The following is a 14,085-nucleotide window of genomic DNA, read 5'->3' as shown; positions in this document are numbered from 1 at the left end:
CATGAAGGATACTTTAGCTCAGTGCGAGAAGGATGTTAAGACCCTGTCTGCTGTCAGAATCCACTTTTCTTCACCTCAGCGTTCCTACTCCAGGTATCAGAGAGGCAGTAAAAGGTTGTGGTTCTGAAAATCCAGGACTTTCCATCAGGACGCACTGGCTGACTCTTCCCCTAGAGTCAGATCGGGGAATGATTCTTTTAGATGCCTCCTTGCGGCAGGAGGGCAGCAATAAAACAAAGGTTCCGGGACTCCTGCCCGGGCAGACCCTTCCAGCGACCCTGAAGCACTGCCCGGCTGTCCTACCCAGGAGGCAGTTGGGGGATGCTTTTCCCTGCATCCATCAGCCTGGGAAGATATTGCGTCAGATTGATGGGTGCTAAGGATAATATTTAGGGGATATCTGATTCCATTTCTTCATCCTCCAAAGGCCTGTAATTCTCTCCGGGATGTTCCACCTGTTCACAGGGAGGCAGCCAAACTGGAAATCTTCAAGCTCCTCAACAAGCGAGTCATCCAGCCTGTCCCCCAGAACTGTCTGGATCAGGCGTCTATTCAGGGTTATTTTTGGTGCCCAAAAAGATGAGGGCACAGACCAATATTGGATCTCACCTGACTGAACAGGTTTGCCACCAAAACCAAGTTCTGGATGGTTACAGTTCAGTCCATTCTTCCATAACTTCAGAAGGACTTCTGGACGGGCTCGATCGACCTCCAGGATGCATACTACTATGTAAAGATGGACACGCGTCACAGGAGGTTCCTGTGCTTCTGATTAGAAGTCAGACATTATCAGTTCAGGGTGCTCCCCTGTGGCCTCACCACAGCCCCCAGGGTGTTCACCAAAGTGGTAGCAGTACTAGCAGCATATCTAAGGCTGCAGGGAATACAGGTTTTCCCTTACCCGGCTGCCTGGCTTCTGGCTGCACCCACCAAGCATCAGCTTCTTCAGGCCAGGGAACAGTTTCTTCAGTTAGCTTCAACCTTGGGTATCATGATAAATGTTCCCAAATCAAAATTGGAGCCTCTCCGTTCCCTGGAATTCATTGGAGTGCTGTTGAATACTTCTCTGTGCAAGGTCTTTCTTACCATGGACAGGATTCAGTCTCTTCAGGGCCAGGTGAGCATTTTTCTAGAGACACCTTAGCCATCAGCAGCCCAAGTCCTTCAGGCTCTGGGATCTGTGGCAGCGACCATCGTTGTTTTACCCTTGGCGAGGCTCCACATGCGGGTTCTTCAGTGGGGACCGTATCAATTCACTGGCCAATTCTGGAACAGCCCATGTCGCATCCCATTCAGCTATCCAGAACCTGCCAGTCCTCTGTCATGTGGTGGTTAACATGCTCAGAGTCTAGCAGTGGGTCGTGCTTTCATAGCTCCCTCTCCAGTGGCCTCGGTCACCACGGGCGCCTCCCAGCTCAGGTGGGGTGGCATTGGCTGGGACGGACTGTTCACGGGACATGGCCAGAGTTAGAGATCAATCTTCACAACCGCCTTCTAGAGATGAGGACAGTTCTTCTGGCGTTGCAGGCACTGCATTCTTTTCTCCCCTAAGGAACGATTGCGATACAGACAGGCAACATGGCAGTGGTCTGGTGTATCAACAAACAGGGTGGAACCAGATCTTACCCTGTTTGTTGAGAGGCCATGAGATTGTGGGAATGGGCAATCTCCTCAGGCCTCTTTCTTGTTGCAATGCACATTCCGGGAAGTTCCAACATCCTGGCAGACAAACTGAGCAGGACCATTTTGTCGCCTCACGAGTGGTGCCTGAAACAGTCCATGGTAGACATGATCTCCCAGAAATGGGGGTCAACCACGATGCGATCTTTTCGCCTCACCTTCCAATGCCACGTGCAGTGACTTCTTCACCCTGCTTCCTCCCAAAGGAGGGGAATCCCAGAGATGCTCTAGTTCATGCATGCCCCCCCACCGGTCTGCTGTATGAGTATCCTCCCCTTCCTCTTATGGCAAAACTTCTTCAGATATGTCAGAGGTCAAGGTGCCGCATGATCCTCAGTGCCTCCTTCTGGCCTCTGCAGGTTTGGTTTCCCTTTCTTTGGCCTCAGTGTCAGTCCTCCTTGGATTCTGGATCTGTGTCCAGATCTGCTTTCCAATCTGGAGGTCAACTTTCATTCAGGTCTGGATAGTCTGAAGCTCACAGGTTGGCTACTGCAGTTCCAGTAATGACTAGAGTTCCCGTGTGAAGCATATTTTGCTTTCTGCTTGCGAGTCGTCTACTAAGAAGAACTATGCTAGTAAATGGAAGAGGTTTTCCATTTGGTCTTCCCACAGTTCGATAGATCCCTTTACTTGCCTTATTCCTTCGGTTTTAGACTTTCTGGCTTGCATTTTTAACCAAGGAGCAAGTTTATCTACTGTGAAAGTCCATCTAGTTGCCATATCCCATTATCACATCGGACCAAAGCATTCTTCCTTGGCCACTTCTAGATTGTGCAAGACCTTTTTGAAAGGTACGTGTCTTCTATGGTCTCCCATTAAGGATCTAGTTCCCCCATGGGACCTAATGTTTGTTCTTCAGGCACTAGTGTCGTCTCCCTTTGAGCCCTCTGCGAAGGTGGATATTCAGTTTCTGTCATGGAAAATTGCTTTATTGGTAGCACTCATTTCCTCAAAGCAGATCTCTGAGATGCATGCTCTTTGTATTCAACCCCTGTACCTCATTTTTCACAAAGACCGGGTTTTGCTTAGACTAAATCCTTCCTTTATCCCCAGGGTTGCGTCAGAGAAGAATATTAATCAGGTTATCCATCTTCCTGTGTTCTTTCCAGAGCTTCAGAACAAAGGAGAATACCAATTGCACATGCTTGGCATTCATCGACAGCTTTGTTTCTGTCTTGATAGAACCAAATCTTTCTGGAAGTCCAATCAGTTATTTGTATCCTACTCAAAGTCTAGATTGGGATTGCCTGTTTCCAAGGTAACCATTGCCAATTGGATTGCCAAATGTCTTACCTTTATTTATCAGAAGTATGGTGTTCCTCTTCCTTCTGCAGTGAAGGCACATTCTACCAGGGATATGTCTACCTCCTCAGCTTTCTCCTCCTGGGTAACAGTGGACGAGATTTGTGCTGCAGCTACATGGGCTACGTCTCACACCTTCATATCACATTATAAATTGGATATATCATCTAGGAGCAGAGCTTTCTTTGGTTCCGTTGTGCTCCAGAACATCCTTCCCTAGGACCACCCAGGGCTCAAGTAGCTGGGGACTCTGTCCCATAGGTTGAAGATCAAATGAAGACAACAGTGTCAGATAAAGAAGTTATGTACTCCCCATAATGTTCCATCTGTAGTGTTGCTCATTTGTCTTCAAACTTCACTCCCTCCTTCACCCTTTCCATACGTAGTTGGCCTGGCAGAGGAGGCTTGTTGTTGTCTCTCTCTCTCTCTCTCTGTGCCTCCCCTTTTACAGGTGATTGTCCGTCGTCACTCTGTTGTTTGTAGGTCTAGGCCAGGTACCTTTTGTTGGCAAACCCTAGCTGAGGGGATGGAGGAAAGAGTTGCGTTATGAGTAGGGGAGGAGCTCAATTTCGGCACCGTAGCTTGGATATGGCTGGCTCGGCACTGATGTCTGTGCCTATACCCGCAGGTTGAAGTCAAATGAAGAACAGCAATGCAGTTGGAATGTTATGGTGAGTACATAACTTTTTTTTATAAAGTATTTGTCTATAATGGCTAAAAGAATGGCAAAAGTGATAACAAAATTGATATGGATCAGTGTGGTTTTGTGGAGGGGAGACAATCATTTGACAATATTAACAGAACATTGATGATCCAGAGGGAAGCTGAATGTAAGAAAATACCATTGTTATTGGTGGGTCTTGATGCCGAGAAAGCATTTGACAGAGTAACGACCACAAGTTAAAAAACACCTTTATTCGATCCACATAAAATTGTTAACTGTGCAAAATTTAATCCACAAAAGCAGATCAATAATCCACTGCGTAGGAATAATCCACAAAACAGGTCAAGCGCTTTCATCGATAGACTTCATCAGAACAGTTAATAATGGATACTGATACCATTTAAATATATACCACGAGGGAAAAGGCAGCCGACTGGATCTAGGAGCACTAAGCATTTGATCTGCTTTTGTGGATTAAATTTTGCACAGTTAACAATTTTATGTGGATCGAATAAAGGTGTTTTTTAACTTGTGGTCGTGGGTCATTGGCTCAAGGAGTGGTTCGTTGAACGTTATTTGTGGTGGTTTCCGCTCTTTTACACACCTCTCAGTGTTACAAGTCACATTTGACAGAGTAGACTAGGACTTCATGAGCAGGGCAATGGAAGCATTTGCTTTCACTGATACAATTGTAAGGTTGATTAGGAGTATGAGGTATCGGAAGCAAAAATTAAACTGGGTGGGGTCCTGTCTTATAACTTCTGCTTGAGCAGAGGAACCAGGCAAGGTTGTCATCTTTCCTCTTTGTTGTTTGCAAGGACTCAGAAATTCAAGAATATAATTGGCATGGTAGCCAGGAAAAGCTGGCTGTATTTGCGGATGATATTATTTTACACATGACAAAACCAGAAAGGGACATTAGTTTTGTGGAACATTTTAAGCCAGTTTCAGATCTTCTCGAGATACAAAATTAATGAAGCTGAAACAAAGGCAGTAGCAGAAAATTATGCACCTACACACGAATTTGTCCATCAATATCCATGTTTATGGGACATGATAAAATGAAGTATTTAAGAGTATGGATTAGAAATGACTGTTGTGGTGGCTAAGGCTATATGGGAAGAGATGAAACAGAAGATAATACAAAATTTGAGAAACTGGAAGCTTTGTTTATGGATATGGATATGAAGATACAAGCAATTAAAATGTTTTTAGCCCCTTTAGTCTTGTACACAGGTCAGGCATATTTTTTACCAACCAGAGGAGAAGCTGTGGATAGCAATTAAAAAAGAGTTGAAGGATTTTATCTGGGAAGGGAGGACAGCAAGGGTCAAGTGGGATAAAGCTGATTCTTCCAATAGAACAAGGCGGGTTAGGATTACTCATTTTGAGGGGGTATTTTAGTGCAACACAGTTAAGGCTCTTATACGTACAACAAGCAGAAAACTATAATTCAGAATGGAAAGGAATGATGGTGATGCAGGTGGAAGCTCAAGAAATAAGGAGAGATTGGGATTTTGGATGCAGACTGTTAAGGAGAACAACAGAAATCATACAGAGTATTATATTCATAAATATCAGGGAGCATTCTAAGAACTAAACCCGCACGAGAATGGAGAAAAGAGATTCTACTGATAGGGATGACTGTGGTTAGGTATACAGATAATAGGCAAGAGGGGGCTGGAATTTATTGGAGAAAACTGTCAAAGGAACCAAGTACTGGGAGCAAAATAACTAGAAAGGGAAAGATAACAGAATGGGAAGAGGCCAAGAATACAGGTTAGAGATTGCTTTCCCTTTCAAGGATTGATATCAGAGTATAGGCAGAGAGAAAGAAATAGGGGGTCCTAAATGAAAGATCAGCACTGGTAGAGTTTTTAATAGAATCCAGTACAGAAGCTGCTGTTAAACATGGAATAATTAGTAGAGCATGTAAAATATTACATAATTATACGACACAATCAGAGGAGCTTAGAAAGGATTGGGAAAAGAGATTGGATAAGCAATTCACAAAGAGACAATGGGGGGTATATGTATATCTCCCAAATATGCAACAAAGTGTAGGAGATTTAGGATCTTTGCCTGGAAGTGTTTACTTATGCATTTTGCCTCAGATGGATAGCAAATGTTGGAGGTGTGACAGGCAAGAAAGAGGTGGTTGGGAACATATTTTTTGGAGTGTAATGAGCTGGCAGACTGCAGAGATTCCCTGTGAACCGCTCTGTCCAGAGATGCTAGGTGAGCAGATTGTATTGACTGGGGTGATGCTTTTTTTGAGCTATGGTACAGAATCGGAGTTGCCTAGACTAGTAAAGCCTTGCTGAGTCTAATTATGTTGGCTGCCAAAAAAGCAATTACTGGAAAATGGACCTCAAAGTCTAGACCAACTTTTTCTTAGAAGTAATGAATATAGTAACAGAGATAAAACAGCTGGAATTGGGATCTTTAGAAAAGGGATGGAGCAAACTACATAGAAAAAAAAATGAGAATTGTGGGAACAATATATGCAGAGAAGGAATGAGGTTTAAGAGGCAAGATATGAATAAGGCATGTAGTGACTGGATAGATTATAAGTGATGCATAATGTTTGCAACTACAGTTGTTTCTTGGTATCTGTGATGTATAATTTTTGCAACTAAAATGGTGTCAATGTTTGTTTTTCATTCATGTAAATGTAAGATTGCCTATGCCAGACATAATAACTTAAAAAGGATGTTTACTGGGGGAAAAGCTTTGAAAAGCTGTCTGGTTGGTCATTTGCTTATCAGAATACAACCCTAATTGCGTAGGCTACTATGATAGCAATCTATTAATATTTCTTCTGTTGTGAAAAGTTTACTTGCACAACTGTACTTTTCTGTCCCTTTCGGTAATAAATCAGGTTCCAAAGTTGTTAAACTTATCTTATCCAACTGGTGATTTACTGATTTCTTTTTTGCATTGAATTCTGCTAAAATAGAGTAAAAATTGAATAACCTTTGCCTTCTGTGTCTACAGCTCACTCATTAAGGGCAGTGGTAACCAGTTAAGCAATTTTCAAAAATGCACCCTTAAGTTGCATTCGTGTAGCAGCTACATGGGCTTCACCAAATACTGTAGCTTGATGCTGTTGTAGTCTTGTTTTCTTATTAGAGTCACAGTTTTTATAGCTGAGTTCCTATGAAAGTAACTCTCCAGGAGATCCAAGTTTCATTCTCTTATTGTTTGATTAGGATGACTGGGATGGATCTTATTATGCCACATATAGAAGATTATGATTGGATCATTGATCATAAAAGACTTGTCTTTATACATGAATGCCAAGAAATTCACCTTAACAGTGAAGCTTGAGATGCAAATCTTTGCATCCATGTCAAGGGCGTATTATACTAGGTTACAGTCAGAAATCCAATCACAATCCTTTATAGTGCTTGGATATTTATTAGCTCCATGTACTACTGGTTACCGAAAAAATGAAAAAACACAAAAGTGTTTTGCTGGCTTTCAAAGCCAGTAAAGCACTTGGTGAGATATGTCAGGGAACAATTTCCAAGCTAAGTCAGGACATATTGTAGGAGTAGAAAGCAGGCAGAGAAAAAGTTGTTTTAACTTCTGCCATTATCATTTGCTGGCTAGTCTGTCATTTCTAAGTGCGAGACCCGATCTTAAAAGGACTTGGGAGGTGCTTAACAGTAATGATTGGGTCGGTGTGCTACTGAAGCACTTAATTGGATTGTCTTTTTCCCTGATGTTGGAGCACAATCATGACACTACATGAAGATGTATGTGTCTACAGTAATGTTGACCATATTTTCCCTGTTTCCCCTTGTCTCATTTCTGAGTGTCGAAGCTATCGGTGTTGGTTTCTGATGTACCTTGCATGGCACTGCAGAGGTCTTGCGAAGAAGTCACTTTTCAGAGCCTTATGAGTTAAAAGGAAGTGTGTAGTAGCCTGAAAAGTTTCAAATGCCAATTTGCCTAATGCCTACCAGCCTTGGTCCTACTGTTCATGAGTATGGACTTGCTTATCCGGATCTAACATTATCACAGGTACATAACTTCTGTTCCAGTTATCTGGTTAACAGAACAATATATGGTCACATGTAAACATTGAAGGTGAATAGAGTTGTCATATAATGAGATATAGTACCTTCATTCTCTTTCTGAATACGTAAATACATTTAACAAGCACGTAAGAGAAAAAATATTGATGTTAATGGATAACTGTTGGATGCTAGAAAGGTAGATTTGACATGGAATGGAGGACATATAAGAAGGTACTTCTTTCCAGAGAGAAGGAATGTTTGTTGCTTGGAATGAACTTGTAATTAGAAAGCATGGGAGCTAGACAGAAATAATTAAATGTAAAAATGTGTAGTTGTGTAACGGAACATTTAAAAGTCTAGAAAGGGACTCGCTGGTCAGCTAGACTCACAGACAGTGTGAATTAGATTGTCATTATTCACCAGTACCGTATTCTACAGTTTGATTTAATTTGTAGTACTTGTGGAAAAACCCAACAGATTTTGAAATTATTTTGTTTTTCAGCCTACCCTTCGCAGGATGTGCTACCTGACAATAAAAGAAATGGCAAATATTGCTGAAGATGTTATCATTGTGACCAGCAGGTAAGGAGGCAAAAGTGCAGGACAAACAACTTTTTGAAAACTGTTGTGTCTGAATGTATTTAAATCTAGATTTTTTATTTCCTAACATAAATCTGAAGTCTTGCTAAATGAGTGATAGCAGAGTCACTTAATTTCTCAGCAATTAAAAGTTGTGTACACCTTTGCAGTGAGTGCAGTCCATTATTGCATCACTGTTCTGTCTCAGAACTGGAAGTAAATGTGTTACCCAGCAAATGCCTTGAAGTTTGCATCAAACTCATTGTCAACCAGCTTAAACAAGTGATCCGTCATTGAGAGTTTCAGCTGTCATTGACAGGACTAAGACTGGAAAGCCGTTCAGTACCTTATCTTTAGCTGTACATTAAAGTCCGGTCAAACTGATCAACAGACCAAATACATACCTCCTTCCTTCAGGCTCCCTCTTCAAAACTCCACTCCACTGAGCAAGCCTTCTCCTTTCTTGCTCTTAGAATCTGGGCTACCATCTCTTCACATATAAAATCTTTAACTTTTCCTAAATTTCACTTAGAACTGTAGTCTTTCTTATTCAGGCATTCAAAATACAAGTGGATTCTTGACAGTGGAGTCACATAAATCCACTCAAAAATATCCCACTTTTTATCATGAGTTCTCTCTTAAAGTATGCTGTAATTGTCAGTTTAAATTCTTATGTTCTAACACTGTTACTCTGCTGGATGTGCATTTGTAATTGCTTTAAAGTGCATATTTTGTAGGACATTAACTTTGCATTGTGACTGTTGTGCATTATTTTTGATCTGATTGGAACTAACATGTATCCTCAAGCTGAGCCTGAAAATGGTTTTGTCTTATCCCAGTCAACAAACATAAATAAATAAATCACTAAGTAAATAGTCTACCAGTCTAGTGTTTGTTTTTCAAAGTGAACTTCGTTTCAGAAATCAGTCCTTTTTGCCTTTGGAGAGAGTTTTTTTAGACTTTAGTTGCTGTTTGCAGTTAGTTTTCTCTACCCCCCTCTCAGCTGACCACCACTTTACCATTGTGATAGTGTTGTTAGCTGTCTGCTTACTCTTAAGTATTAGATAAAAACAAAAAATCAGTCTTGCAGTACTTTAAAAAGTGTGGAGCAAAGATTCTGCACCCAGGTGTTTTAGGGTAAGAGCATTTTTCAGAGAATCATAGTACTTTTTTGTCTCAAGCCCTCTTCTCTGAAAGAAAGAACTATTTATATTGGATAAACTCTCAACTGCCATGAGTAGAGTCCCCTTCTAGGCCAAAAGAGAATCCTACGAACTGGGGAAGAAGTTTTCTATACCTTTTCTGTATTTGCCTGACCTAGCAAATCAGGGCAGCAAAGGCAAGTGCCTTCTGGCGGGCTGACTCTGGCTCAGGCTACCATGATTCTCTGTAGTAGTTTAGATAGCTGAGAAGAGTTTTCTCGTCTTCCTTGTAGAGTGCAGTCTGCTAATGCAAGATAGAGAAACTGGTTTATGTAAATATCATATCCTTGAGACAATCTACATAGATCATTTTAGCATGATACTGTTTAAGGAGAGGCTTTCAGGGGAGCTAAGAAGGCAGCACACTAGAAAATCATTCTTTTATATGGAAGAGATTTTTCCATTGGTACTCATCCCAGAGCATTGGCTTGAAAGATTGTATGGAATGGAAGCTGCAGATCTTGCATTATCTGGTAGGAGGTCTGAAAGGAGGGCTGTTTTAGGTTCGTAGGCTCATAGAGTAGTACAAGGCTAACTGCCTTTATGGGACATTTTAAGCCTAACCAATTACAGCATGTGAGAATCAAACCCTGCACCTTGTGACTGTAAGGTAAACACCTTAACCATTATGCCAACTTCTCACAAAATTTTACTGTATTCAGTAAGGTTCACCTTTCTGTCATTGCAGCATGCCTCCATTTGGATCCTCTTTTATGTATGCAGTATTTAGTCAAATATTTTTTGAAGGGAGTATTGCACCTAAAGTGTCCTAGGAAACTGATGCCACTCTTCTGGAATTTGAATTTTGTTATTGAGATAGTGATTTTGACACCTTATGAGCCTAGCTGGTAAAATTCTTCTCCTAGAAGGCAGTGATGTCAGTCAGAAGTCTGTTGGAACTACAAGTACTTATTCACAAGTTGAGAGTAAGCTTTAAGATTATACCATCTGTATGGAATGCTCCTTGACCACAGCTGCCAGAGGTTTCTTGAAGTCATAATGGAATGCAATACAGTCAGTCATTTTGTCAGTTATGTTTGTTTTCAAAGTTCGAGCACTGATCTCCATGAAACTTTTTCAGACTCTGCCTCAGAACAGTGTCTGGTTAAGTGACTTGCTCAGAGTCGCACATTTAGGCAGTGGAGGCTGAGGGAATCAAACCTTGCATCACTGAGCCACAGGAAACAGCTTGTTAACAACTCCTTAATCCTCTAAGACAACTGCCAGACTTGCCAAATTATATTGAAGCAAGCACCAACTTTTTTTCTCTCTCTCTCTCTTTTTAATCACAACTTGGACACTTGTGGGATGAGACTTTTCGCATACTGGCATGCTAGAATATTATCTGTGTCTGAAATATTTGAATGCATGTATGTATGTGAGCTAGTCACCTTTTTTCTAAAATGAATCTGCTCAGGGTATTTTGTGGTACAGATCCTTGGATGTCCATTTTCTCTTTCTCCATGTATTGCAGATTAGATATCCAGTCCAAGACCAAACTGAAATGTGTCTGTGCCAGTTCTGTAAGGGATTTATAGCATCTTCCGAGGAGAAATTCAATTAAGGTGCTATGGTGCTCTTCCCAGTGGTAAGTAATTGCATTGCAGCACTCATTCCTATGAAGACTGTATTACAGTTGTCCAGGTAACTTAAAGGACCACTATGGGACAATTAATTAAAACAGATATATTTTTTAACGTTTCCTTAAGTTTAGCTCATTGCAAACCTGTATGTACCAGACAGAAGTAGTCACTACTAATTTGATTCTTTTTGTACCCCTGACTGCCCTCCTGGGGGCAGACATCCTGATGGGAATTAGTTTTGTTCTAGCCCATAATACACCTGCAAGTCCACAATATTTGAGATTTTAGTGCCCATAGCTGTACTGTCACATTACTGTTCCATTCACTTAGAAAGGAAGAACAGAGATGAGAAGCTATTTTTCAGAGGCCTCAGTAAAAGTGTAATTCACTGTCATGCAGTGCCTCTTACAAATGTGTTTGCTGCTGATGTGTTACACATTCTGTGTAAAAAGCTTCCAGAAATAGTAGCTCTTTGCTGAGATATCAGCCTTTTTTAGGCATTTAACTTTGATATGCTTCAGTTTCTTCTTCAGTTACTCCTCCCATATTCAACCCCCTGCTAGCAAGATTATCAGATTTCCCGCCCTGCAAGGTTCAGCTATTCAGTCAGCTTTGCATGACAATACACATCAAACAGATTTACTTGCAGTTTGCTTGGTGTATCATTAAAAGTGTTCCCTTATCCCTCTCCTCCTGTCATCTGGATAGCACTTTTACAGTCATTCAGGTTACAAAAATGCTTTTAGCAATCCTGCATATAAAGGTGTTTAATTATTCCTCTAAATGTGCCTGTAACCATCTCAGCCACAGACAGATTGGGGTCTCTCTGCAAGTAATACTCTACTCGTAAAGAATATTCATATTTGCCTTGCATAGAATTTCAGTCTTCTGCCTTATTATCCCTTATGCATACTACTGATGTCTCCTTATATTTGTGGGCACTACTACTAATATCTGCACATATTTATTGGTGTTGTTTATTTTTTTTTGGTTAACTTTTTTAGTCAACTTTGTAGTCAACTTAAAATATTTTTTTCATGCTATGCAGTGCGTACTCTCTGTTCTGAACAGTGTGCATACTGTTCTTTCTCAATCTCAATATTGTTGTCCATTGCAAGCTGCCAGTACAAGTTTCAGTATTCACTGACATCCAAAATTTCACACATTTCTTCAAGAAGCTAGAAGCAGTTTTTAAACTGAAGACACTCAATATTCACATGGTACTTGTGTCACAAAACTGTTGCATCTAAACATGGACTGGACACCAGACAGTAGTTCAAAACATTTACATCCATACTTGTGCAATCTCTAATCCTGTGTACCATCTGACTATCAATTACTCGTTTCCTTACATGTGTACCATACAGACTGCTTTTGCAAGTCGAATAAAAAAGGCATGTCATCAAATGAAAGGCACATATTATTGATGATCATGACTCTTGTTCACAGCATATTGTGGCATTTATATACAACTGTGAATCATACTACAGTACAGTTAATGGAGTATTCCACTCCCTGCAACAGATCGCACAGCAGTATCATTATGGCTTCCTGGTACAGTTTAAAACACTATGTAGTCCAAATGGTATGCACACTTAGTGAGAGATTTATCTTCTAGAAAATTAATACATAGACATATCTGACCTATCAGGAACATGTGTGAAAAAGTGAAGCCACTGCTGTATGTTCAGGCATTCTAATCAACTGTAATGCATATCTGACAATGTATGAAGCACCACTGGGAACCCATTTCTTCTGCAATACCATTGTAGAACCATTAATTCCAGTGTAATAACTGCAGGATCTGTAAACTCTGACAATCGGACGAGTAGTGTTGGGGCCAAGTGATATTACCATATCTCACGTGTCTACTGTTCACCTCACATTTTTTACTTCTCTGTTCAGTATATATTTTCAAGAAATTGCCTACTTTTAGATATTACTAAGCTTCGTGTTTTAACACGAACAAAGATAAGAATGTGTGAAATATGAATTGTACTGCTTACTCCTTTTACTTTTCATCCACTGTCAAAAATATCCTCCATAAACTGTCCCTCACTGATTGTAATCTTACTTTTCAGCCTTTTACTAGTGTAATTCCTGTTTAGTATTAGGTGTTTGGCTATACTCACTAAATATTCTATAGATGTTCATCATGTTACACTGCTGCAGTCAATACACTTGGGTTATCCTGCTGTCAGGCGGTCCCGCAGTCGGCCAGAGTTCCATCGTCGGTTGCTGTCGCTTCTTCCCTGACATCAGTGCGCCAGGGGTATATAAGATGCAGCAGACGCCATTTTCTTCAGTCTTTCTTGCCGCGTGGTGCCCGAAGCAAAAGCAGTTTGCAAGTGCCGGTCGGCCAACTCCTGAGATTTTCATTCCGAATCCAGAACCAAAGTCTTCTACAAAGCTAAGTACCCCGTTGGGGAAACTTTTTCTTGCCTCAGACCAATGTCAGCAAAAGTTAATAGTTGTATTTCTTGTGGGAAGCAAATACCTCATAAGGATTTCCATTCTTATTGTATCCCATGCCTAGGCCCAGACCACGACGTCACAGGTTGTCGGTTTTGTGCTAAGTTTAACAAGCGCACTATTAAACGTCGGTTTGATTTTGCCCGACATTATTTTGGTAGAAAATTCAATTACACCATGCCGTCAGAACTACCGACGACCGGGTTACACAAAAAGCGCAAAGACAAGGACAGGCATCCAAGGCCCAAAATTGATGACGAAGCCTCTTCTAGGCCAGTCGCCGGTTCTTCGGTTTTCAGCAATATGCCTTCGCAGCCCCTGACGACCGCTTCTTTGGAACCTCAGGCCACCTCTTGACTCCCACGTGGAGATGGCTGGGCCTTCGGATACACCAGATTTACGCCCTACCGAGACTAACCCTTCAGAGGGATCTGGAGTAGCTGAACAACCCACAGCTTCAGAGGGTGTTTTCAGACCTACTCAGTTAACCATTAAATCTTCAGCTAAATATAAAACCCCTTTAAAAACAAAGAAACAACTTCTACATTCACCAGGACACAGGCCTCCATGCCCAAGAA

At 41.2% G+C, this 14,085-nt stretch overlaps 1 protein-coding gene across 1 annotated transcript in view; it reads left to right on the top strand.

Moving 5' to 3' along the window:
* COPG1 (COPI coat complex subunit gamma 1) overlaps positions 1-14,085 on the top strand; it is a 1,279,491-nt gene that overhangs the window by 292,368 nt on the left and 973,038 nt on the right. Inside the window, exon 5 of the mRNA XM_044078421.1 lies at positions 8,174-8,253. Coding sequence (XP_043934356.1) covers positions 8,174-8,253 — 80 coding nt within the window. The remainder of the gene's footprint in view (positions 1-8,173; positions 8,254-14,085) is intronic.

This window comes from Protopterus annectens, chromosome 7.part0 (assembly GCF_019279795.1).
Source record: "Protopterus annectens isolate FY-2018-M chromosome 7.part0, PAN1.0, whole genome shotgun sequence".
In the NCBI taxonomy this organism is placed as follows: domain Eukaryota; kingdom Metazoa; phylum Chordata; order Ceratodontiformes; family Protopteridae; genus Protopterus; species Protopterus annectens.
The sequence above is the reverse complement of the archived record's forward strand: the minus strand, read 5'-3'. Positions and strand labels throughout refer to the sequence as shown.